This window comes from Mirounga leonina, unplaced genomic scaffold, assembly GCF_011800145.1.
Source record: "Mirounga leonina isolate KUSES-001 unplaced genomic scaffold, KU_Mleo_1.0 Mir_173, whole genome shotgun sequence".
Lineage (NCBI taxonomy): Eukaryota > Metazoa > Chordata > Mammalia > Carnivora > Phocidae > Mirounga > Mirounga leonina.
In genome coordinates, this window is record NW_023270447.1 from 32,208,133 (window position 1) to 32,234,967 (window position 26,835).

General features: G+C 36.1%; 1 protein-coding gene across 1 annotated transcript in view; it reads right to left on the reverse strand.

Moving 5' to 3' along the window:
- Positions 1-7,340: 7,340 nt before the first annotated feature.
- ACADM (acyl-CoA dehydrogenase medium chain) overlaps positions 7,341-26,835 on the reverse strand; it is a 30,206-nt gene continuing 10,711 nt past the window's right edge. Inside the window, exons 7-12 of the mRNA XM_035018249.1 lie at positions 20,822-20,952; positions 18,281-18,389; positions 14,429-14,569; positions 13,743-13,838; positions 8,944-9,192; positions 7,341-7,601 (exon numbers count right to left, since the gene is read on the reverse strand). Of these exons, the coding sequence (XP_034874140.1) occupies positions 7,530-7,601; positions 8,944-9,192; positions 13,743-13,838; positions 14,429-14,569; positions 18,281-18,389; positions 20,822-20,952 (798 nt within the window). The 3' untranslated portion in view covers positions 7,341-7,529. The remainder of the gene's footprint in view (positions 7,602-8,943; positions 9,193-13,742; positions 13,839-14,428; positions 14,570-18,280; positions 18,390-20,821; positions 20,953-26,835) is intronic.

Below are 26,835 nucleotides of genomic sequence, written 5' to 3' on the forward strand. Positions count from 1 at the left end.
TTCAAACTCTCCCTTATATCAGTTTTTACATCTTATTAGTTCCCTCATTCATTAATGAGTTAAATGAAATCTTTAAACATGTTAAAAAAAAGGGGGGGGGGCTTCCTATAGGATTTAATCTTCAGTCTCCAAAGACCTTTTGTAGTATTTGATCATGGGTAATGCATTCAAATTAATGGACATCATTCCAGAGGCCATATAAACAGTCATTTTTTTAAATCCAGGGGAGTCTTGGAATAATCTCTTCTCTTTTATGCAAATTGATGACTATGGCACATTCCTTAAATATTCATTAAAATTGCCAGAAACATACCAGCTATGTTATAAACCATCAGTTCACAGATGTAGGCAATTAAGAATCATGTCTGTAGTCTAGGACTCTCCCCATGCTGGCTGTAATGGCCCCAGCCAGTCAGTTTATGTAAGTCACAAGAAATCAGATACATAAATATTAAGTCTTATTCTATCATTGATCAAAGAAGCAGAGAAAGCTAGGCTACAGAGTGCGGAAACAATGAAACATGACAGAGAGAAGTAGAGTTGACAGGTAGAAAAACAGTATTTCATGCATTTCTAAAGACTATTTGGTTCCTAGACACTTCTAAAACTGACTCCATTCCTGCTCTTAGGATCCATGAGGCACTTCAATACACTTAAAAGACATTTCCTCACTTTTTTCATAAAGTAGCTTAAGTTCACTTATGTTCCTTGTGACTAAAAAGTCTTATTTGATAGTTACATAATTGCTTAATACATATAATGAAGGGTACTTTAATAATTATTTTCATCATCATATAACTTTGAATACATTTATATATCTAGAAGGCTTATGTTTAGAATTCGTAGGTAAATTTTTGGAGTTATTTAAGTTCAAATCTGCATTTGAAATATATTCTATTTAACTCGTAATTTGTGTAATACTCTTTTTCATTTCAAATTTTTATTTAAATTCTAATTAATAACATATCGTGTAATATTGGTTTCAGGAGTAGAATTTAGTGATTAATCACTTACATACAACACCCAGTGCTCATCATAACAAGTGCCCTTCTTAATACCCATCACCCATTTCATTCATCCCTCACGTACCTCCCTCCATCAACGCTCAGTTTGTTCTCTATCCTTAAGAGTCTCTTATGGTTTGCTTCCCATTATCTCTTTTTTTTCCTTCCCATATGTTCTGTTTTGTTTCTCAAATTCCACATATGAGTGGAATCCTATGGTATTTGTCTTTCTCTGACTGACTCATTTTGCTTAGCATAATACACTCTAGTTCCATCCACATCCTTGCAAATGGCAAGATTTCATTCTTTTTTAATGGCTGAGTGATATTCCATTGTATATATGTACCACTTCTTTATCCATTCATCTGTCGATGGACACTTGGGGCTCTTTCCATAGTTTGGCTATTGCTGATAATGCTGCTATAAACATCAGGGTGAATGCAGCCCTTTGAATCTCTATTTTTGTATCCTTGGGTAAATACCTAGTAATGTAATTGTTGGATTATAGGGAAGTTCTATTTTTAACTTTTTGAGGAAACTCCATACTATTTTCCACAGCAGCTGCACCAGTTTGCATTCCCATCAACAGTGCAAGAGGGTTCCACTTTCTCTGCATCCTCACCAACATCTGTTGTTTCCTGTGTTGTTAATTTTAGCCATTCTGACAGGTGTGTGGTGGTATCTCATCATGGTTTTGATTTGTATTTCCCTGATGATGAGTGATGTTGAACATCTTTTCATGTGTCTATTAGCCATCTGGATGTCTTCTTTGGAGAAATATCTATCATGTCTTCTGCCCATTTCTTAATTGGATTATTTGTTTTTTGGGTGTTGAGTTTGAGAAGTTCTTTATAAATTTTGGATACTAACCCTTTATCAGATATGCCATTGGCAAATTCCAATCATAGGCTGCCTTTTAGTTTTGTTACTTCCTTTGTTGTGCAGAGGATTTTATTTTGATGATGTCCCAATAATTCATTCTTCCTTTTGTTTCCCTTGTCTCAGGAGATGTATCTAGTAAAAAGTTGCTACTGCTGAGGTCAAAGAGGTTGCTGCCTGTGTTCTCCTCTAGGATTTTGATGGTTTTGTGTCTCACATTTGGGCCTTTCTATATGGTCTAAGAAAGTGGTCCAATTTCATTCTTTTGCATGTTGCTGCCCAGTTTTCCCAATATCATTTTTTGAAGAGACTGTCGTTTTACATTGGATTTTGTTTCTGCTTTGTTAAAGATTAGTTGACCATATAGTTGTAGGTCTACTTCTGGGTTTTCTAGTCTGTTCCGTTGATCCATGTGTCTGTTTTTGCGTCAGTACCACACTGTCTTGATAATTACAGCTTTGTAATATAGCTTGAAGTCTGGAATTGTGATGTCTCCAGCTTTGCTTTTTCTTTTTCAGGATTACTATGGCTATTTGGGGTCTTTTGTGGTTCCATGAAAATTTTAGGATTGTTTGTTCTAGCTCTGTGAAAACTGCTGGTGGCATTTTGATAGGGATTGCATTAAATGTGTAGATTGCTTTGGGTAGTATAGACATTTTAACAGTAATTGTTATTCCAATCCATGAGCATGGAATGTTTGTTTTTCCATTTTTTGTGTCCTCTTCAATTTCTTTTATAAGTTTTCTATAGTTTTCAGAGTATGGATCACTTTGATTAGGTTTTGGTGCAATTGTAAATGGAATCAATTCCTTGATTTCTTTTTCTGTTCCTTCATTATTGGTGTATAGACAAGCAACATATTTCTTCTGTATGCTGATTTTATATCCTGTGACTTTGCTGAATTCATGTATTACTTCTAGCATTTTTTTTTGGTGGAGTGTTTCAGGTTTTCTACATAGAGTATCATGTCCTCTGCAGATAGTGAAAATTTGACTTCTTCCTTCCTGATTTGGATGGCTTTTATTTCTTTTTGTTGTCTAATTGCTGAGGCTAAGACTTCCAGTACTATGTTACATAGTAATAGAGTGGACATCCCTGTCTTGTTCCTGACCATTGAGGAAAAGCTATTTTTGTCCACTGAGGATGATATTAGCTGTGGGTTTATATATATGGCCTTTATGATGTTGAGGTGTGTTCCAACTATACCTACTTTGTTGAGGGTTTTTAATTAAGAAAGGATGCTGTATTTTGTCAAATGCTTTTTCTGCATCTATTGAGAGGATCATATGGTTCTTATTCTTTCTTTTAATGTGATGTATCATGTTGATTGATTTGCGAATATTGAACCACCCCTGAAGCCAGGAATAAATCCCACTTGATCATGGTGAATAATCCTTTTAATGTACTGTTGAATTCGATTTGCTAGTATCTTGTTGAGAATTTTTGCATGCATGTTCATCAGGGATATTGGTCTGTAATTCTCGTTTATAGTGGGGTCTTTGTCTGGTTTTGGAATCAAGGTAATGCTGGACTTCTAGAATGAGTTTGAAAGTTTTCCTTCCATTTCTATTTTTGGATCAGTTTGAGAATAAGTATTAACTCTTCTTTAAATGTCTGGTAGAGGGGCACCTATGTGGCTCACTCAGTTGGGTGTCCGACTTTTATTAGTCTTGGCTCTGGTCTTCATCTCAGGGTTGTGAGTTTGAGCCCCACATTGGGCTGCAGTTTAGGTGTGGAACCTACTAAGGAAAAAAAAGAAAAGAAAAGAAAAAAGAAAAAGAAAAAAAAAAAAGGTCTGGTAAAATTCCCCTGGAAAGCCATCTGGCCCTGGGTTTTTGTTTGTTGGGAGATTTTTGATTACAGATTTGATAACATTGCTGGTTATGGGTCTGTTCAAATTTTCTATTTCTTCCTGTTTCAGTTTTGGTAGTTTGTATGTTTCTAGGAATTAGTCCCTTTCTTCTAGATTGCTCAGTTTGTTAGCATACAATTTTTCATATTCTCCTATAATTGTATTTCTGGGGTGTTGGTTGTGATCTCTCCTCTTTTGTTGTGATTTTATTTATTTCACCTATTCATTTGTGATCTTTTCTTTTTGATAAACCTGGCTAGGGTTTTATCAGTTTTATTAATTTTTTTCAAAGAACCAGTTTTTATTTTCATTGGTCTGTTCTACTGTTTTTGCTTTGCTTTGCCTTTTTTTTTTTTTTTTGGCTTCTATATTGTTTATTTCTGTTCTAATTTTTATTATTTCCCTTCTTCTGCTGGTTTTAGGCTTTATTTGCTGTTCCTTTGCTAGCTCCTTTAGGTGTAAGGTTAGGCTGTATATTCGAGACTTGCTTCTTGAGGTAGGCTTGTATGACAATATATTTCCCTCTTAGGATCACCTTTGCTGTATCCCAAAGGTTTTGGGTTGTTGTGTTTTCATTTTCATTTGCTTCCATGTATTTTTTTGTTTTGTCTTTAATTTCCTGATTAACCCATCCATTCTTTAGTAGGATGTTCTTTAATCTCCATGTATTTGTGGTCTTTCCAAATTTTTTCTTGTGGTTGACTTCAAGTTTCATAGTGTTGTAGTCTGAAAATATGCATGGTATGATCTCAATCCTTTTGTAGTTATTGTGGGCTAATCTGGAGAATATCCCATCTGCACTTAAAAAGAATATGTATTCTACTGCTTTAGGATGAAATGTTCTGAATATATTTGTTAAGTTCATGTGTCCAGTGTGTCATTCAAAGCCATTGTTTCCTTTTTGATTTTTTTTTTTTTTTTGCTTAGAAGATATGTAGGGGTGCTATTATTATATTATCATCAATGAGTTTGTTACTTTTTTTTTTAAGATGTTATTTATTTGACAGAGACACAGCAAGAGAGGGAACACAAGCAGGGGAGTGTAAGAGATTGAAGCAGGCTTCCCCCTGAGCAGGGAGCCCAATGCGGGGCTTGATCCCAGGACTCTGGGATCATGACCTGAGCTGAGGGCAGACGCTTAATGCCTGAGCCACCCAGGTGCCCCTTTATGTTTGTTATTGATTTATATATTTGGGTGCTCCCAAGTTGGGGGAATAATATTTATAATTGTTAGATCTTCTTGATGTGTTGACCCCTTAATTATGATTTTCTTCATCTCTTGTTACAGTCTTTAGATTAAAAATCTAGTTTGGCTGAAAACAAGTATGGCTACTCCGACTTTCTTTTGATGTCCATTTACATGATGAAGTTTTTTCCATCTGCTCACTTTCAATCTGCAGGTGACTTTAGATCTAAAATGAGTTTCTTTTAGGCCACATGTAGATGGGTCTTGTGTTTTTTTATCTTGTGATACCCTATTTCTTTTGATTGGAGCATGTAGTCCATCTACACTGGGTGATTACTGATTGATAGATATGAATTTAGTGCCATGTATTACCTGTAAAGTTGGTTATTTTTGGTGGTGTTCTCTGTTCCTTTCTAGTCTTTGTTGCTTTTGGTGTTTTTTTTTCCCCCCACTCAAAGAGCCCCCTTTAATATTTCTTGCAGGGCTGGTTTAGTGGTCATGAACTCCTTTGGTTTTTGTCTGGGAAATTCTTTATCTCTCCCTCTATTCTGAATGACAGTGTTGCTGGATAAAGTATTATTGACTGCAAATTTTTCCCATTAAGCACGTTGAATATATCCTGCCATTCTCTTCTGGCCTGCCAAGTCTCTGTGGACAGATCTGCTGCAACCCTGATCTATCCTCCCTTGCAGGTTAGGGATTTCTTTCCCCTTGCTGCTTTCAGAATTCTTTCCTTGTCTGTGTATTTTATGTGACTATGATAGGTCTTGGGGATGGCTGCCTTTTGGTGAATTTAATGGGCGTTCTCTGTGCTTCTTGGATTTCGATGTCTGTTTCCTTCCCCAGATTGGGGAAGTTTTCAGCTATAATTTGCCCAAATAAATCTTCTGCCCTTTTTCTCTCTTCTTCTGGGACTCCTATGGTATGAACGTTGTTATGCTTTAAGGAGTTGCTGAGTTTCCTAAGTCAACATATGTGATCCAATCTTTCTTTCCTTCTTTTCAGCCTCATTATTTTCCATAATTTTATCTTCTATGTCACTGATTCATTCATCCTCATCATTGCATCGTCAGTTTTGCATCTTGGTTATGGAATTTTTTATTTTGGCCTGACTAGTTTTTAGTTCTTTTATCTCTGCATTAAGAGATTCTCTAGTGTCTTCTTTGCTTTTCTCAAGCCCAGCTAGTATTCTTATAATTGTTGTTTTGGGATAGCCTGGGGACCCAGCACTTGTGACTGGTACCTGAAGTTGAGTGTTGTCTGGTGGGACTGAGCCCTTAAACCTGTGGAATCCGATGCTAACGATTTGGAGTTAATGTCAGAATAGGATTGAACCATAGGATGCCCAGTTGGTGTCAAAATCAAAATGGTGTCAGAAACACCATTTAGTATAACATATTTTGGCAGTATTTGATGTTTAAGATTACAAATAAATATTAAATTCACAAACTTTGTTTTTTTTATATTATTTTATATTTATATTTTTTGAGATGTCTAATAATATCATCTAGTGAAAAATAAGAAGGTAACTTCATGCAGTTCAAAATCAGAACATGACTTTTTTTCATCACAGTAAATAAATCAAGCATACACTATTACATGAAGTAATAAAACTTCCTGGAAAGAATACAAACAGATATACTAATTGGCACTGAAAAATTTTATTTATTTTTATAATGTATGCACGTGAAATGAGATGTATACAATAGACCAAAGCCTACCCAGATACCAGGACTCATGTAAAAATATTTGAAGGCAAATTTTATTGATTTATTTCTAAATAAGGCAAGTGAAATGTAGATTCAGATTTAAACAAGATTTTCAGTAACTTCTGGTCATTGTATGGTGGGAGAATATGAACATCAAATTTTTGAGTATTATTGTACAAAACTGAAAACAAATGCTTTCCAAATTGTAGCAAAATGAACTCCCCCAATATAATACCATTAAGTCTACAAAGACACTACCAAGTTATATGATGGCATCCAAATCCTATAATGCTTCTTCAATGTAAATTTTTTTTTTTTTAAGATTTTATTTATTTGACAGAGAGAGACACAGCGAGAGAGGGAACACAAGCAGGGGGAGTGGTAGAGGGAGAAGCAGGCTTCCCGCGGAGCAGGGAGCCCGATGCGGGGCTCGATCCCAGGACCCTGGGATCATGACCTGAGCCGAAGGCAGACGCTTAATGACTGAGCCACCCAGGTGCCCCCCTCAATGTAAATTTTGGAACATTCTGAATACTTTTATAAGCCCACTTTTCAAAAATGTCATTGGAAAAATACTGAAATCCAAAGAACTTCTGTTACTTTAAGTGGTTAACCTAACAAAACAAATGTACTTTTCTAGGTTAATGTAATTCAAGTGCAGTAGTACTAAAGGTAACACATAATTTTAATGAAACCTAATCTTTTTGAGGAAAAGCAAGTCATAAAGTTAAACAAAAGTGGAAAACTAGTATTAGAATCAGCTGCATGGGTTTAGTTAACAGTACTTATTTTAAAGTTTTACCAGAAAAAATCTTAAAGCTCTTTCTCTTCTTTGGAGCTTAAACAGTGGATTGTATTCTAATCACTCAACAATTAATTATGTTTCTATAGCTATCTCTTTAATTTTTATACCTGCCAATGTGTTCACGGGCTATAATAAGTCTTTGAATTTGTGCTGTTCCTTCATAAATCTGCAAGAAAAAAGAATACATGTAGATGAAATATCTTCATAAATACTTCAACTTACTCAGTATTTTGGACAGTACTATAAGCTCCACTGTAATACCAAACTGAATCAAGCCATATATAGGGTCTGTAATCCACAGAGATTCCAAAACCTGATTTTGTAAAACCATGAAAATATAATTCTCTAAAGATTAAATTATAAAAAGTCATTTACCAAAATTTTGGGAGAGAGTCTTAAATCAAAGGATATCAACATTTCAAAAAGTTTGGGAAATCTAGTTTAATGTTGCAAAAATATTTATCCAACTTTTCTGAACTGTTTTTAGCTAGTTGTCATCTTCAGTCATTTTCCATTTTTACTCTTACCCCTGTTTTTCTCTCTTGCTGACTAAGGAACAGAGTTGCTAAAGAAAAAGATGCTGGAAGGATTTGGTTTTAACTTAGACATTCCTAGTAGCCAGTCCTTACTTCCAGTTTAAACCTCTAACCCTAGCAATTTATTACTACCAAATGGTTACTATCACTTTATCACTATCTCTTCATGTTGTTTTACTCCCAAATATGGTTTTTTGGGGTTTTTTTTAAAGATTTTATTTATTTGACAGAGAGAGAGAGGGAGCAAGCACAAGCAGGGGGAATGGCAGGCAGGGGAGAAGCAGGTTCCCCAATGAGCAAGGAGCCCGATGTGAGGCTCGATCCCAGAACCCTGGGATCATCACCTGAGCCAAAGGCAGCCGCTTAACCAACTGAGCCACCCAGGCGCCCCCAAATATGGTTTCAATTAATTCAACAGTTGTCAAGCAAGATTCAAAATAAAATAATTTATTTTAAATGATATGCATACTTTTAGGAGAGCAAAGGGTGGATCACAATTGGCTAGGATGTTAAGACTCAAAGATGGCTGATCCAGACATATATGTACATATCTGTACCATTTACTTTATTAGCCTATTCTCTCTTAAGGCATATACTTAAAGGTAACATTCTTCTGTGTTAATTAGTTTTAAAAACTGGTTTATAGCCATTTATGATAGTTTATTATATTTTAAGATTTTATTTATTTAGAGAGCACATGAGGGGGGAGGAGGGGCAGAGGGAGAGGAAGAGAGAGAGAATCTCAAGTAGACTCCATGCCCTGAGTGGAGCCCAATGTGGGGCTTGATCCCATGACCCCGAGAGCATGACCTGAGCTGAAACAAGAGTCGGACACTTAACTGACTGAGCCACCCAGGCGCCCCTATGATAGTTTATTATTCCTAATGGCATGAAATCCCTAAATAATTAGAAATCTGCCATCTATGAATATTCTTTTACCTAAAAAACAACAAAAATCATTTTTAACCTTACCTGATAGATCTTAGCATCCCTCATTAGTTTTTCTACAGGATATTCTGTATTAAATCCATTGCCTCCAAAAATCTGCACAGCATCAGTAGCTAATTGATTTGCAGTATCTGCAGCAAATGCCTTTGCTATAGAGGCATAGTAGGTATTTCGGCGACCAGAATCAATCTCCCAAGCTGCTCTCTGGTAACTCAGTCTAGCTAGTTCAACTTTCATTGCCATTTCAGCCAGCAAAAATGCTATTCCTTGGTGCTAGAATTAAAAAGAAAAAAGTTTAAGGATATCTATTAACTTTTTAAAAGTTTTTCTCCTAGAACTTTTTTTTAAACTTTAAAACTAATTTTAGACTTAAAAGTTACACTCTGCTACCTCCAAGTTAACATATTACATAACCACAGTATAATGATCAAAAATAGGACGTTAACATTACTACAGTATTATCAACTAAACTATGAACTTTATTCAAATTTGGCCAAGTTTTCCACTCATGTCCTTTTTCTGTTCAAAGATCCCATCCAAGATTTCAACTGTATTTTTCTTCTTAAGTCTTCCCCAGGCTGTTAGATTCTTCAGTTTTTCCTTGTCTTTTATGACCTGAGCACTTCTGAAGAACACTGAGTGGTTATTTTTTTTGTAGAATGTCCCTCAATTTGGGTTTGTGTGATGTTTCTCAGAGCTGGAATGAAGTTATGCATTTTTGGCAAAAATACCATAAAAATTATATGTACCCTCCTGGGACTTTTTTTTTAAATGTATGTATGTATGTATTTTTAAGTAAACTCTATGCCCAATGTGGGGCTCAAACTCACAGCTGCAAGATCAAGAGTTACATGCTCTACCGACTAAGCTAGCCAGATGACCCTACTGGGACTTTTTAAAGAATATTATTATAGATAGATACAGTGAAAAATAATGTCATACTGTATCAGATGCTGACAGAGGAAAGTAAGCACGATGACAAGGACAAATAAAAATGCTTCTTATCCTCCCTCTAGAAGTTCATAATCAAAGAGGAGACATAAACCAAACACTTTCAATAAAAGACAGTAAGTCTTCTATCAGTTGTACGGCCAAAATGTTATATGATAGAAATATGTTCACCATGTATGGGTAAGTGAAAATTTCAAATACATAGTATGGTTACAGCTTTGGAAAAATATATGCATAAAAAAAAAGGATATGGAGCAAAATGGTCACTGTAATTATCTCTGGACAATGGGATTATGGAGGTTTTAAAAAATTTTTATTGTTATGTTAATCACCATCATTAGTTTTTGATGTAGTGTTCCATGATTCATTGTTTGTGCATAACACCCAATGCTCCACGCAGAACATGCCCTCTTTAATACCCATCACCAGGCTAACCCATCCTCCCACCCCCCTCCCCTCTAGAACCCTGTTTCTTTTTCAGAGTCCATCGTCTCTCATGGTTCGTCTCCCCCTCCGATTTCCCCCCCTTCATTCTTCCCCTCCTGCTATCTTCTTCTTTTTTTTTTTCTTAACATATATTGCATTATTTGTTTCAGAGGTGCAGATCTGAGATTCAACAGTCTTGCACAATTCACAGTGCTCACCATAGCACATACCCTCCTCAGTGTCTATCACCCAGCCACCCCATCCCTCCCACCCCACCCCCCACTCCAGCAACCCTCAGTTTGTTTCCAGAGATTAAGAATTCCTCCTATCAGTGAGGTCATATGATACATGTCTTTCTCTGATCGACTTATTTCACTCAGCGTAACACCCTCCAGTTCCATCCACATCGTTGCAAATGGCAAGATCTCATTCCTTTTGCTGCATAATATTCCATTGTATATAATATACCACATCTTCTTCTTCTTTTTTTTTTTTTTTAAAGATTTTATTTATTTATTTGACAGAGAGAGACACAGCAAGAGAGGGAACACAAGCAGGGGGAGTGGGAGAGGGAGAAGCAGCTCCTCGCAGAGCAGGGAGCCCGATGCGGGACTTGATCCCAGGACTGTGGGATCATGACCTGAGCTGAAGGCAGTCACTTAACCAACTGAGCCACCCAGGCGCCCATATACCACATCTTCTTTAACCATTCATCTGTCGATGGACATCTTGGCTCTTTCCACAGTTTGGCTATTGTGGACATTGCTGCTATAAACATTGGGGTGCACGTACCCCTTCGGATCCCTACATTTGTATCTTTGGGGTAAATACCCAGTAGTGCAATTGCTGGATCGTATGGTAGCTCTATTGTCAAATTTTTAAGGAAACTCCATACTGTTTTCCAGAGTGGCTGCACCAGCTTGCATTCCCATCAACAGTGTAGGAATATCACCTTGGATTCACTTCTCTGTACGTTCTACTTTCCAGAAAGTGGTTGCTTTTCTATTCAGAGTTGTTTCTATTCTTTTCTTTAATCTCCTGTTGAGTTCGTAGGTGTTCAGAATGGTTTGATCCCTATCCAGCTGAATTCCTGAGACCAGACAAAATCCAGGTCTCCTACTCCTCCACCATCTTGCTCCACCCCCAAGCAATTTTATTATTTAATTTTACTTATACTGTATCACATAAATTATTCTACAATGAAGATGGAATGGAACATATGCTTTAAAATCATACACATTAAAAGAAGGCCTATAGGCATTTAGAAACAAGAATATTAAAATTATTAAAAAGATGCTTTCTATCATAGACAACATCAAAATGTGTTTTGAAGACTAAAAGGTAATAAAAACCACACAAGTTATGACTGTATACAGACTAATATGCACCAAAGGTCACATAAAACAAAAAACTGAGCTGTTCAATTTCATATATTTACTGTATTTAAAAAAAAACGCACAATACTTTAGAACGTGACAAGTTGCTTGAGAGTAGCATAATAATTATGTCTTAAGAGGAGACAATTATTACCCAATATAAATAATTTCTATGTGGAACAAGGAGAGTAATATCCTCCCTTATTTCTTTTTTTTTTTAAGATTTTATTTATTTGACAGAGAAAGACACAGAGAGAGAGGGAACACAAGCAGGGGGAGTGGGGGAGGGAGAAGCAGGCTTCCCACAGAGCAGGGAGCCCGATGTGGGGCTCGATCCCAGGACCCTGGGATCATGACCTGAGCTGAAGGCAGACGCTCAACGACTGAGCCACCCAGGAGCCCTCCTCCCTTATTTCTACCTGCCTGATTGTGCCCATTCTTCTAAGCCAATGATTCTTTCAAATTGTTTTGTTTTAGTTTTCACTCTATTTTTTTTCTTTTTTTTTTTATTTCACTCTATTTTTTGAATAGATAATTCATCCACCAGTTTGAAGTTCAAACTTTCCTCCTATCATCCCTGCTGTCCCCAACCCCATTTAATTCCCCTTCCTGGAGGTAACCAAGTTAACTGTTTTTCATCTTCTCAGAGATATTATAAACATACATAAGCAAATACATCTATAGTCTCTTCCTTTTTTACAAATATGCTGGCCTACCATGTTGATGGTTCTTCATTTTGCTTTGCTTATCAATAAATGTGAGGGCTTTCTATGGTAATATATAAAGAACTTCTTTATACTTTTTTATAGCTGCAAAATATTCCACTGTATGGATGATCAACATATTGGTTGTTTCTGTATTTGGCTGTTTCTACACAATGCTGAAATGAATAAGCTATAGATATGTCATATTGCACATATGGGAGTAAACCTGAAAGACACATGTGAAATACAGTTGTAGAAAAACCACTTTTGATATATTGCCAAAATGTGGTTCATAAAAGTTATAGTGAATTATATTCCCACTGGCAATAAATAGAAGCCCTCGTACCACCACAGCTTTGGCAACCTGGTATAAGATGTCCATGCTTCTCCCATGAGATTGTGATAAAAAAATCCCAGTGAGTCTCATTCAGTTTCTTTTCAGCCCATGTTTTGAGAAATCCTGTTCTAAACATAGTTCACAATCCCTGTAATGTCTCTAGCCCACCCATGACAGTTTCTCCTTTTGGTTTCTCTAACCAGGTCTATAAGCTCTCACTTAGGGACTTAATCTTATATGGCTCTATATTATTTCTTAATATTTGTCTTAAGATACGTATCTTTGTCTTAAGATATGTATCCTATCTCCATAGCAAAGTTAAAGGTTCCTGAGTACAGAGCCTACACCGAACTTCTTTTCTATTCCTGGAAATAGAACATGAAGTATGCAAAAGGACAGACTCTTTAAGTGACTACCTGAGTTCAAGTCTTGGTTTCATCATATATTAGGCGGACCTAATGTTTTACATGCAATAAATGGGACTAAGAGTCCCCACTCCACAGTAATGTGAAGATTAAATGAGTTAATACATGTAAAACCCCTAGGACAGTGCTTGGAACAGAGAACATATCCGATTATTAGTATTTTAATATAGTAGGTGTTCAGTTACTATCTGTTGAATGGATGAAACAAGTTCATAATGGAAACGTATTCTAAGTGCTAGGAGTATAAGGGTTACCAAAACAGAAATTCATAGCCTGTATGGCACTTACATTCAGATGGGAGAGTAAGGAGAGACTTACAATAAACAAACACAAACATGATATAATGTTGAGTGGTGTTAAGAACTATGGAAAAAAAAAAACCCAAGTGGGATTAGTATATAGAGTGTTGGAGGTGTTATTTTACATTGGGTGACGAAGGTAGGTTCGTTAGTGAAATGAATGAGGAAGTGGATTATTTGGCGGGTGGGGAGTAAAGGTGAAGACAACAGCAAAAGGCCAGTGTGGCTGACAGAAGTCCACTGTAAAGACTCTGGATTTTAATCTGAGTATGATTTGAGCACAGCAAGTACAGTATTAAAATTACCTCTACAAGCGGCTTTCCAAAAGTTTTCCTCTCCAGGGCATACTTGGTAGCTTCATCCAAAGCTCTTTGTGCTAGCCCCACAGCACCAGCTGCTACCTAGTATTTTAACATTTTACAAAGCATAAGTTAATGTTGTCTTTAAAACACAGTTCAATGACTGTTTGCCTAAAATTCTAAGTTAAGGATTATATAAACAGATGACCTATACCTTCAGGCCACAAAAGAAGGGGTGGGGGAGAACAAGCATTTCAATTTATATTTTTTATGAATTAAAGGCATTTGTGAGGCAGAGGATCATAGCCTAGAAAGTCATTCCTTCTGTTTAACAAGGGAAAGCTTCTTCGGGGAAATATTCCTAATGACTAAGGGAAGAGGAAATGAGCACATATCAGCAGGAATGATCAAGTAAGGACTGCCTCTAACAACCTAGCAGTGACTACAGTAATTTTATATTTGCTAAAACAATTTCTGTAACAGGCAGCAAGACAGTTGAAGAATTCTAAAAAAATAAAGAAAAATGACAGTATCTCTCCATCCTTAATAAAAGTAGGTATTAAAAAGGAAATACACACCCCAAAAAAAGAAAAAATAGAAATACATACAAAATATACCATGTTAAAATAAAACTACTCAACGTAATAAATAAAAGATCCTCTAAAGATTGTCAAGTCATTGATATTACTTACTGGAGGTCTGGTTTTATCAAAAGCTCCCATTGCAATTTTGAAACCAGCTCCCTCACCAATTAAAACATTTTCTTTAGGCACTCTCACATCCTCAAAGACAATTCCTCTTGTATCTGAACATCGCTGACCCATATTTAATTCCTAATAAGGAAAACAATACATATTAAGGAACACTTTCTGAGCTAACATGAATTTTGCTTTAACCTCTGTTTTAGGATTTTCTGCAATTATCTAAAACGGGTCGACAAACGATGGCTTCTAATACCTGTTTTGTAAAGAAAGTTTTATTGGACTACAGTCAATACCTATTTGTTTATATATCATCTATGGCTACTTTCTTGCTACAATAGCAGAACTGAGCAGTTAGGGACAGAAATCTTGTGCCCTCAAAATTTAAAATAGTTATAAACTGGATCTTTACAAAACAAGTTTGTCAACCCCTAGTCTAAAACAATGTTTCACAAACTTTGAAACCAACAATAGTCTAAAGGTCTATATGCACATATTACACTACAAAGACAAATTTCATATGTGTGAAGACTATCTTTTTTACCATGAATGTCAGGAAAAGCATTTAGCAAACATACTTTGATTTAGGATGTTTAATTTAGCTTAATGGAGCTAGCAAAATAATGTACCAACTCTTTCTTAAAATTAGGTTTACTGAAGTGGAATTTACATACAGAAAAATTCACCCTCTTTACATATAAATCTCTAACAGTTTTGACAAATATATGTGTGGAACCACTACCACAATCAAGATACAGAATATTTCTGCACCCCCAATAACTCACTTGTGCCCCTTTTAAGTCAACTCCCTTACTTTACTCCCAACCTGAAGCAACCACTGATCTGACTTCAGTCCATTAATTTTTCCTTTTCCAGAATGTCATGTTAAGTAGAATGAGAATAACAAGTAATACGTGCCTTCTGTGTCTAACTTTTCACTTAGCAGAGTGCTTTTGAGATCTACCTATATTGCTACTGCTCAGTAATTTCTTTCTTTTACTGCTGAGTAGTATTCCACTATAGGGATGCACCATATACCCATTACCTATTCACCACTGACAGACATTCCCGTCACTCCAGTTTTTAGCAGTTATATAAAGTTGCTATAAACACTTGTGTAGAGACCTTTGTTTTCATTTCTCTTGGATAAATATCTAGGAGTGCTGGGTATGTGGTAAGTGCATATTTAATTTTATAAGAAACTGCCAAAGTAGCTACATTCAACTTTTCATTTTGAAATTTTTCAAATGAACAGAGGAGCTATCAGAGTAATACAACAAATACCTACGTACCCTTTACTTCAATTCACCAATTATTTTGTCACATTGGCTTTATTTCTGTCCTTTGTGTGTGTTAACTATTAGCATTATTTGCTGAATTATTTGGGAGGAAGTTGCAGATATGGTGACTCTTCTCCTTAAGGAAAAAAATTTTAATCTTGTTTTTAATCAACAGCGTGAGAAGCAGAGGAAATGGGAGCACAGAGCTGTAAACAAACTCTCTAACTTGCTTGCCTTAATTAATAGTCATAGTCTGCCTCTAGGACTGAAGAAATGGTAACAATAATATATAGTTTTACCAAGAAAGAAGCAACATCTTTTTTTTTTTTGCCTTTATAAGTCAGTGAGCTCTAGTGCCTTAGACCCTCACTCAATATAATGAGAAAACACTGTTTATAAAAAACGGTTTACTCTAGCCTATTTTCCAGACTCACTCCACCAACACTACAACATTTTTTTTTAAAGATTTATTTTAAAGAGAGAGAGCGAGCCTGCACTCCTGCGAGCCGAGGGGGGGGGGGCGAGGGAGAGGGAGAAAGAGCGAGGGAGCAGACTCCCCGCTGAGTGTGGAGCTGGTGGGCCTCAATCCCAGGACCCTGAGATCATGACTCAAGCTGAAACCAAGAGTCTGATGTTCAACTGACTGAGCCACCCAGGCGTCCCCAAACACTAAAACATTTAAAACCAAAATGCTTCCTTTACTTCCTCTCAAGCCAGATGACTTCTAAAACACAAAACATTTTAAAAACATCAAATTTCACAAATCTATAAAATGCCCATATATTTCAAAAAAAGATTTATAGAGGTTTAAATATATACAATATAATTATCTGTCTCTGTCACTAGAATGTAAGTTCCCCAAGGGCAGGGATTTTTGTTTGTATTGATCCATATGGTATCCCCAATATCAGAATAGTGCCTAGTATGTAGGATGAACTCAATAATAAATATTTATTGAATTAGAGATATTTTTTAAGTGAGAAAATTGGGAAAAAAAGAGACTAGAAATAGCATGATAAAATCAAAAGCGTGTTACTACTAAAAGCAGTATAAACTGTTAGGTCCTTTACACTTTCTAGAAATGGCCATAAATTTGGCCTTAAGTTTCTAGCAACCATCCCTAAAAAGGAGACCCAAATAGAACATAAATAAAAACAAACCATTTGCTTGGAAGAAGCACATCCATTCTTACAACTTATATTTTGTTATATACAACAACCTCACTATAATTTCACTGGTGAAGTATAGTCTACCTTTAATATCTACTCTTAAAAGAAAATATAGAAAAATAGGATTAGAAGCCACATTGGGCAAGTTCCTAGGATACTTTAGTAGTGATCTCAACTCTGCCTCTAAGTATGTAACATTGAGTAAACAGACTGAAATAATACATCTTCCACCTTTAATATTCTGTGACCTCAAAGAGAAGTTACCCCTCTTCCATACTCTAGTAAATGCTTCCATTTTCAAGAGGCTTGAGTACAAGAGAGAGATTCTGATGGCTTTTAATAAAACAGGATTATGTAACCTTTGGTAACTATTAATAAACTTCCATAATTTCTCCTTTTCCTTCAATATAGACATCATTTGGTCATTATTAGTTTTTCTTTTTTACAAACTCATTTTTCAAAGAAGAGTTTTACAGTTGTAAAACTGAGTCTCCTCTTCCTAGTCCAAAATTATAATCGTAATCCTATTTCCTTAGCTCTCACTAAAATGACTTTAATGACTTCATTTCTTCCTTCTTTGATTTGCTAAATCTTAAAACTCTAGTCTACTTTAAATGCTAGTGCTAAGTCATCTCCACGCATTCAAATTACAACCATTCTCAAATACGTTACATTACCTTTCCTTCTTTAAGTAAAATTTCTCGCCTTCCCACATTCAAGGCTCTTTACCATTCTCATACTTTCCTCAGGCACATATTTTTCTCTTAGTGTTGTTATATGATCTGGGGTATTGTTTTAATCAATACAATGGGCATAATGCCAGTTATCCTACCTAAAAGGCTGCTGTGAGGAAGGAAAAAGAGTGGAAAAGTCTTCTGAAATATCTAAAACTCTATTATTGGGCAGGCCACATAAATGACAGCTTCATTTCTGCTTCATTATCCCTCACAGCTATTTATTAGCATTCTCTAATAGACTGGCACTATGAACAACCAATTTTTCAAATAATGAATCAAAAGGATTATTCTCAACATAAAACCTTCAGCTATAATATATAGACTATTTCACCTGATAACATCAAAACATAGCTTTATTTTTAGGGATGCGTTAAATAGGTGATGGGGATTAAGGAGCACACCTGTCTTGATGAGCACAGGGTGATGTATGGAAGTGTTGAATCACTATATTGTACACCTGAAACTAATACAACACTGTATGTTAACTGGAATTAAAATAAAAACTTAGAAGGAAAAAAAAGGGGAAAAAAAGCTTTATTTTTATTGCAACTTACTACAAAGAAAATGTTTTCAATAAAGGAAAGTGAAATAATAATTTTGAAATTTACAGTTAAAATAGTATTTGAGGCCTTAATCACTGATGAATATATATTTTACCTTTCTTCCAATCTGCACTCCTGGGGTATCTGCTTCCACAATAAATCCAGTAAAGGCTTTATTAGCAGGAGCCTTTGGATCCGGATCAGAACGAGCCAATAAGAAATACCTAATATATATATAGATATGATATAGAGATGATGACAGAGATAATGACATCAACAGTTAACACATGGTGATGGCTATCTCATTTAATCCTCCTAACAACCCCAATTATTATTCTGTTTTACAGATGAGGAAATGAAGAATCAGAAGGCTCAAAAGCTTGCCCAAGTCACATAGTTATGATGTGGCAGAGCTAGTATTTTAACCCAGGTCCACTTCTTAACTAATATGGTATTTAACTTTTTTTTAGTAGTCTGAGTTTTAAGTAAAAATTCCTTGTATCAAATTATACAATATAAGAAGAAAAGTATGTGCCATACTGGAAATGGCATTTTTTCTTTCCCAAAACAGTTTGATTCTTTAACGGACAAGCTTTCTGGAAAAGGACAACAAATAGGGCTGCCTGTGAAAGGAATAATAAGTGAGATAAAGACCCCTATATTCTGCCTACTGTCCTCTTTTTGCAGCAAAATCAGTGTTTTTTGTTATTGTTGAATTATTATGAATGTTTGCTAGGTTTTCGCTCCAGAATTTTTCTCAGGAAGATTTTAAAATGAAACCGGAGGTATGCAAAAACATCTAAATGTAACCCATGTTCTAAATAGCCTGATATGAGAATTTTTAAAAAATTCCTTAAACAACAATTTTCTATGCTTAACACTAATAAATTATCATCCACTCTACATTTTACTTGATAATAGTAAAAAATAGTAAAAATTGTTTTCTAGTTTCATATATTACCTATTTTGTCTTACTACATGGGAGTTATACTTAATGAATTCTTAAAATTATGAAAGCTTCTAATTGCACTGTTAGATTTCTCTCAACTTGTTAAATTTTAATAGTTTCTTCATTTTTCTATTACTTTCTGATACTATAACGACTTACTTAAAGATAATGATCTAGCCCTCCTTAATACCGGACAGTCATAAAGGGGTTGAAAAGTATGTTTAAAATAAACAAATAATTTCCTCGTAGGCTCATTCCCAGGAATAATGCTTTACCTGCCAGAAAACTGCCCTGCAGAGCACACATATATATTGAATCAGAATTTTTGCAACCCATTTAGTTCATTATTCCAATCACCAGAGAATCCTTGTCCTAGGAGTCTCTATCTGTATACTTGCAGTGATGGGTAAATACAATATTTTCCATGACAACTCAACACACATTGGACAGAACTGTTCTTGGAAAGCTTGTTCTTATGTTGAGCTATAGTCTACATTTTTCTAACTTTGACCCATTAATTCTAAACTGGCTTCCTGAAGCAGATATACAAGCCTGCTCTTGGTTCTGTGTGACATTATTTCAAAACTGTCAAACTCTTCCAAAAAAAACAAACTTAATTCCTTTACTCTTCACAGGACATGTTCTCTAGACTCTTCTTAATGAAGGATACTTACTTGCTTCTGAATTTATTCCATTTTGTCAATGCAGGTCTTAAAATGTATCATACAGAACCATTACCACTTTTCCCCTCATTTGTATTATACTTCTATCATTTCAGCAAGAAATTACCTTTTTTATTTAGTAGAATGTTAATTCTTTTTTTTATTATGTTATGTTAATCACCATACATTACATCAGTTTTTGATGTAGTGTTCCATGATTCATTGTTTGCGTATAACACCCAGTGCTCCATGTACATTTCCTTCTTAAAGACAGTACATCACACTGTTGATTCCTACTGAATCTACAAGTATCCATTGTACTTTCATCTTTTTTCCACAAATCATGGTATAGGTTCTTCAACATTTTGTATTTATGCAGGTGATTTTATGAACCTTTGTTGAACTTCATGTCATTATTTTTGGACCTATACGTTTGGACTTTTAGATTTTACTAAAGTAATATTCTGTCTTCTCTAAAAGACAATCTGAGTTTTAAGACTGTCTTTGTCTGTTGTTCAGAATCAGAGAAGTGTACTATACCAATGGTTTTCCTTTTTCCTCAGTCTACAGGGAACAGTTCCAGGAGATGCTAGTATGGGGTACATACAGTGGAGATAGTAAGCTAAGTAGATGGATTCACATTCAACAAGAGCAGGTGTTTTTGTTTCATTCTTTTACAAGTTAAACTTCTGAAAAGTTAGTTTGAAGAAATAATTCAAGGCTTAAAAATAGTTTTTAAAAATAACTGAACTACTTATGATCTTTTATGTACCTTATTTTATTTTTTAAGATTTTATTTATTTGACAGAGAGAGAGAGCGAGTGCACAAGCAGGGGGAGCGGGAGAGGGAGAAGCAGGCTCGTGGGGCTGACGTGGGGCTCGATACCAGGACCCTGGGATCATAACCTGAGCCGGAGGCAGTTGAGCCACCCAGGAGCCCCTAGAACTTACCTCAACTGTAGTGATTTAATAATAAAGGAGAAAGGGAAGATTCTGATATGAAGTAATTAATAAGCAATACACAGAGATGTGTTAAACAACATACCAATTCGCTTTTCCTCCATTGGTTATCCACATCTTCTGACCATTAATAATATACTCATCTCCTTTCCTTTCTGCTTTGGTCTTTATACCAGCTACATCAGAGCCAGCTATAGGTTCTGTTACACAGTAAGCCTTAAATATATGGAAACAATAAAAATATTAAAATTTTAATTATTAAATTGTGAATGTTTAGAACCAGGAGAGTATATATTTTTAATTTTTTTATTGTTCTGTTAATCCCCATAAATTACATCATTAGTTTTAGATGTAGTGTTCCATGATTCATTGTTCGTGCATAACACCCAGTGCTCCATGCAGAACGTGCCCTCCTCAATACGCATCACCAGGCTAAGCCATCCTCCCACCCCCCTCCCCTCTAGAACCCTCAGTTTGTTTTTCGGAGTCCATTCTCTCATGGTTCGTCTACCCCTCCAATTTCCCCCCTTCATTCTTCCCCTCCTGCTATCTTCTTTTTTTTTTTTCCTCAACATATATTGCATTATTTGTTTCAGAGGTACAGATATGAGATTCAACAGTCTTGCACAATTCACAGCACTTACCAAAGCACATACCCTCCCCAGTGTCTATCACCCAGTCACCCCATCCCTCCCACCCCAACCCCCACTCCAGCAACCCTCAGTTTGTTTCCGGAGATTAAGAATTCCTCATATTAGTGAGGTCATATGATACATGTCTGTCTGTTTGACTTATTTCGCTCAGCATAATACCCTCCAGTTCCATCCATGTCGTTGCAAATGGCAAGATCTCATTCCTTTTGATGGCTGCATAATATTCCATTGTATATATATAACACATCTTCTTTATCCATTCATCTATCAATGGACATCTTGGCTCTTTCCACAGTTTGGCTATTGTGGACATTGCTGCTATAAACATTGGGGTGCACGTACCCTTTTGGATCCCTACTTTTGTATCTTTGGGGTAAATACCCAGTAGTGCAATTGCTGGATCATATGGTAGCTCTATTTTCAACTTTTTGAGGAACCTCCATGCTGTTTTCCAGAGTGGCTGAACCAGCTTGCATTCCCACCAACAGCGTAGGAGGGTTCCCCTTTCTCCGCATCCCCACCAACAGCTGTCATTTCCTGACTTGTTAATTTTAGCCATTCTGACTGGTGTGAGGTGGTATCTCATTGAGGTCTTGATTTGGATTTCCCTGATGCTGAGTGATATTGAGCACTTTTTCATTTGGATGTCTTCTTTGGAAAAATGTCTGTTCATGTCTTCTGCCCATTTCTTGATTGGATTTTTTGTTCTTTGGTGTTGAGTTTAATAAGTTCTTTATAGATTTTGGATACTAGCCCTTTATCTGATATGTCATTTGCAAATATCTTCTCCCATTCTGCCGGTTGTCTTTTGGTTTTGTTGACTGTTTCCTTTGCTTTGCAAAAGCTTTTTATCTTGATGAAGTCCCAATAGTTCATTTTTGCCCTTGCTTCCCTTGCCTTTGGCGATCTTTCTAGGAAGAAGTTGCTGCAGCTGAGGTCAAAGAGCTTGCTGCCTGTGTTCTCCTTTAGGATTTTGATGGACTCCTGTCTCAAATTGAGGTCTTTCAACCATTTGGAGTCTGTTTTTGTGTGTGGTGTAAGGAAATGGTCCAGTTTCATTCTTCTGCATGTGGCTGTCCAGTTTTCCCAACACCATTTGTTGAAGAGACTGTCTTTTTTCCATTGGACATTCTTTCCTGCTTTGTTGAAGATTAGTAGACCATAGAGTTGAGGGCCATTTCTGGGCTCTCTATTCTGTTCCATTGATCTATGTGTTTGTTTTTGTGCCAGTACCATACTGTCTTGATGATAACAGCTTTGGAATAGAGCTGGAAGTCCGGAATTGTGATGCTGCCAGCTTTGGTTTTCAACATTCCTCTGGCTATTCAGGGTCTTTACTGGTTCCATACAAATTTTAGGATGATTTGTTCCATTTCTTTGAAAAAAGTGGATGGTATTTTGATGGGGATTGCATTGAATGTGTAGATTGCTCTAGGTAGCATTGACATCTTCACAATATTTGTTCTTCCAATCCATGAGCATGGAACGTTTTTCCATTTCTTTGTGTCTTCCTCAATTTCTTTCATGAGTATTTTATAGTTTTCTGAGTACAGATCCTTTGCCTCTTTGGTTAGATTTACGCCTAGGTATCTTATGGTTTTGGGTGCAATTGTAAATGGGATCGACTCCTTAATTTCTCTTTCTTCTGTCTTGTTGTTGGTGTATAGAAATGCCACTGACTTCTGTGCATTGATTTTATATCCTGCCACTTTACTGAATTCCTGTATGAGTTCTAGCAGTTTTGGGGTGGAGTCTTTTGGGTTTTCCACACAAAGTATCATATCATCTGCAAAGAGTGAGAGTTTGACTTCTCTGCCAGTTCGGATGCCTTTTATTTCTTTTTGTGGTCTGATTGCTGTGGCTAGGACTTCTAATACTATGTTGAATAGCAGTGGTGATAGTGGACATCCCTGCCGCATTCCTGACCTTAGGGGGAAAGCTCTCAGTTTTTCCCCATTGAGAATGATATTCGCTGTAGGTTTTTCACAGATGGCTTTTATGATATTGAGGTATGTACCCTCTATCCCTATACTCTGAAGAGTTTTGATCAAGAAAGGATGCTGTACTTTGTCAAATGCTTTTTCTGCATCTATTGAGAGGATCATATGATTCTTGTTCTTTCTTTTGTTAATGTATTGTACCATGTTGATTGATTTGTGGATGTTGAACCAACCTTGCAGCCCAGGGATAAAACCCACTTGGTCATGGTGAATAATCCTTTTAATGTACTGTTGGATCCTATTGGCTAGTATTTTGGTGAGGATTTTTGCATCCATGTTCATCAGGGATATTGGTCTGTAATTCTCCTTTTTGATGGGGTATTTGTCTGGTTTGGGGATCAAGATAATGGTGGCCTCATAAAATGAGTTCGGAAGTTTTCCTTCCATTTCTAATTTTTGGAACAGTTTCAGAAGAATAGGTATTAATTCTTCTTTAAATGTTTGGTAGAATTCCCCTGGGAAGCCATCTGGCCCTGGGCTTTTGTTTGTTGGGAGATTTTTGATGACTGCTTCAATTTCCTTAGTCGTTATATGTCTGTTCAGGTTTTCTATTTCTTCCTGGTTCAGTTTTGGTACTTGATACTTCTCAAGGAATGCATCCATTCCTTCCAGGTTACCTAATTTGCTGGCATAGAGTTGCTCATAATATGTTCTTATAATTGTTTGTATTTCTTTGGTGTTGGTTGTGATCTCTCCTCTTTCATTCATGATTTTGTTGATTTGGGTCATTTCTCTTTTCTTTTTGATAAGTCTGGCCAGGGGTTTATCAATCTTGTTAATTCTTTCCAAGAACCAGCTCCTAGTTTTGTTGATCTGTTCTACTGTTCTTTTAGTTTCTATTTCATTGATTTCTGCTCTGATCTTTATTATTTCTCTTCTCCTGCTGGGTTTAGGCTTTATTTGCTGTTCTTTCTCCACCTCCTTTAGGTGTAGGGTTAGGTTGTGTACTTGAGACCTTTCTTGTTTCTTGAGAAAGGCTTGTATTGCTATATACTTTCCTCTTAGGACTGCCTTTGCTGCATCCCAAAGATTTTGAATAGTTGTGTTTTCATTTTCATTGGTTTCCATGAATTTAATTCTTCTTTAATTTCCTGGTTGACCCATTCATTCTTTAGTAGGATGCTCTTTAGCCTCCATGTATTTGAGTTCTTTCTGACTTTCCTCTTGTGACTGAGTTCTAGTTTCAAAGCATTGTGGTCTGAAAATAGGCAGGGAATGATCCCAATCTTTTGGTACTGGTTGAGACCTGATTTGTGACCTAGGATGTGATTTATTCTGGAGAATGATCTCTAGAGACACTAGAGGGCACTAGAGAATGTTTATTCTGTTGCTTTGGGATGGAATGTTCTGAATATGTCTGTGAAGTCCATTTGGTCCAGTGTGTCATTTAAAGTCTTTATTTCCTTGTTGATCTTTTGCTTAGACAATCTGTCCATTTCAATGAGGGGGGTGTTAAAGTCCCCCCCTATTATTGTATTGTGGTCAATGTGTTTCTTTGATTTTGTTATTAATTGGCTTATATAATTGGCTGCTCCCATGTTAGGAGCATAGATATTTACAATTGTTAGATCTTCTTGTTGGATAGACCCTTTAAGTAGGATATAGTGTCCTTCCTCATCTCTTATTACAGTCTTTGGTTTAAAATCGAATTTGTCTGATATAAGGATTGCCACCCCAGCTTTCTTTTGGTGTCCATTAGCATGGTAAATGGTTTTCCACCCCCTCATTTTCAATCTAGGGGTGTTTTTGTGTCTAAAATGAGTATCTTGCAGACAGCATATCGATGGGTCTTGTTTTTTAATCCAATCTGATAGCCTGTGTCTTTTGATTGGGGCATTTAGCCCATTTACATTCAGGGTAACTATTGAAAGATATGAATTTAGTGCCATTGTATTGCCTGTAAGGTGACTGTTACTGTATATTGTTTATGTTCCTTTCTGGTCTATGTTACTTTTAGGCTCTCTTTGGTTAGAGGACCCCTTTCAAGATTTCTTGTAGGGCTGGTTTTGTGTTTGCAAATTCCTTTAGTTTTTGTTTGTCCTGGAAGCTTTTTAACTCTCCTTCTATTTTCAATGACAGCCTAGCTGGATATAGTATTCTTGGCTGCATATTTTTCTCATTTAGAGTTCTGAATATATCCTGCCAGTCCTTTCTGGCCTGCCAGGTCTCTGTGGATAGGTCTGTTGTCAATCTAATGTTCCTACCATTGTAGGTTACATATCTCTTCTCCCGAGCTGCTTTCAGGATTTTCTCTTTGTCTCTGAGACTTGTAAGTTTTACTAGTAGATGTCGGGTGGTTGACCTATTTTTATTGATTTTGAGAGGGGTTCTCTGTGCTTCCTGGATTTTGATGCCTCTTTCCTTCCCCAAATTAGGGAAGTTCTCTGCTATAATTTGCTCTATTATACCTTGTGCCCCTCTCTCTCTTTCTTCTTCTTCTGGCATCCTAATTATTCTAATGTTGTTTCGTCTTATGGTATCGCTTATCTCTTGAAATCTGCCCTCGTGATCCAGTAGTTGTTTATCTCTCTTTTTCTCAGCTTCTTTATTTTCCATCATTTGGTCTTCTATATCACTGATTCTCCCTTCTGCCTCATTTATCCTAGCAGTTAGCGCCCCCATATTTGATTGCACCTCATTAATAGCCTTTTTGATTTCTACTTGGTTAGATTTTAGTTCTTTTCTTTCTCCAGAAAGGGTTTCTCTAATAACTTCCATGCTTTTTTCAAGCCCAGCTAGTATCTTTATAGTGATGATTCTGAACTCTAGATCTGACATTGTACTAACGTCCATATTGAGTAGGTCCCTGGCACTGGGTACTACCTCTTGTTCTTTTTGTTGGGGTGATTTTTTCCATCTTGTCATTTTGTCCAGAGGAGAATAGATTAATGAGAGAACAAAATGCTAGCAGGGTAACAACGTCCCCAGATAATATACTCTAAACAAATCAGAAAAGACCTGAAGCAGTGGGAAAAGAAAGGGAGAGAGAAAAAAGAAAAAGAAAAAAAGAAAAAAGAAAAAGAAAAAGATAAAAACAAACAAAAACAGAACAAAACAAAAAACAGAATGTGATCAAATATGATCAGGCTGGTATATAGATCAGTGCCACACACTAGATATTGGGTGTATTTTGGTCTGTTAGAAGGAAGTGCCTCCCAAAATTTTAAAGAAAGAAAAACTTATATATGTACATAAATAAGGGTTGATATGATGAAGGGATGGAATATGACTGTAAAGATGGAAACTATAAAAAATTTTATAAAAGGAATTGATAAGAAGTTGTTTGAAAAAAGAGAAAAAAAAAGGGAGAGAATGTGATCAGGCAGGGGAGTAGAAAAAAACATACACTAGAGATTTAGGGTATATTTTGATCTACTAGAAGAAAGTATCTCAAAATTTTAAAGAGAGAACAACTTATATATATATGCCAAAAATATGGGTAACTA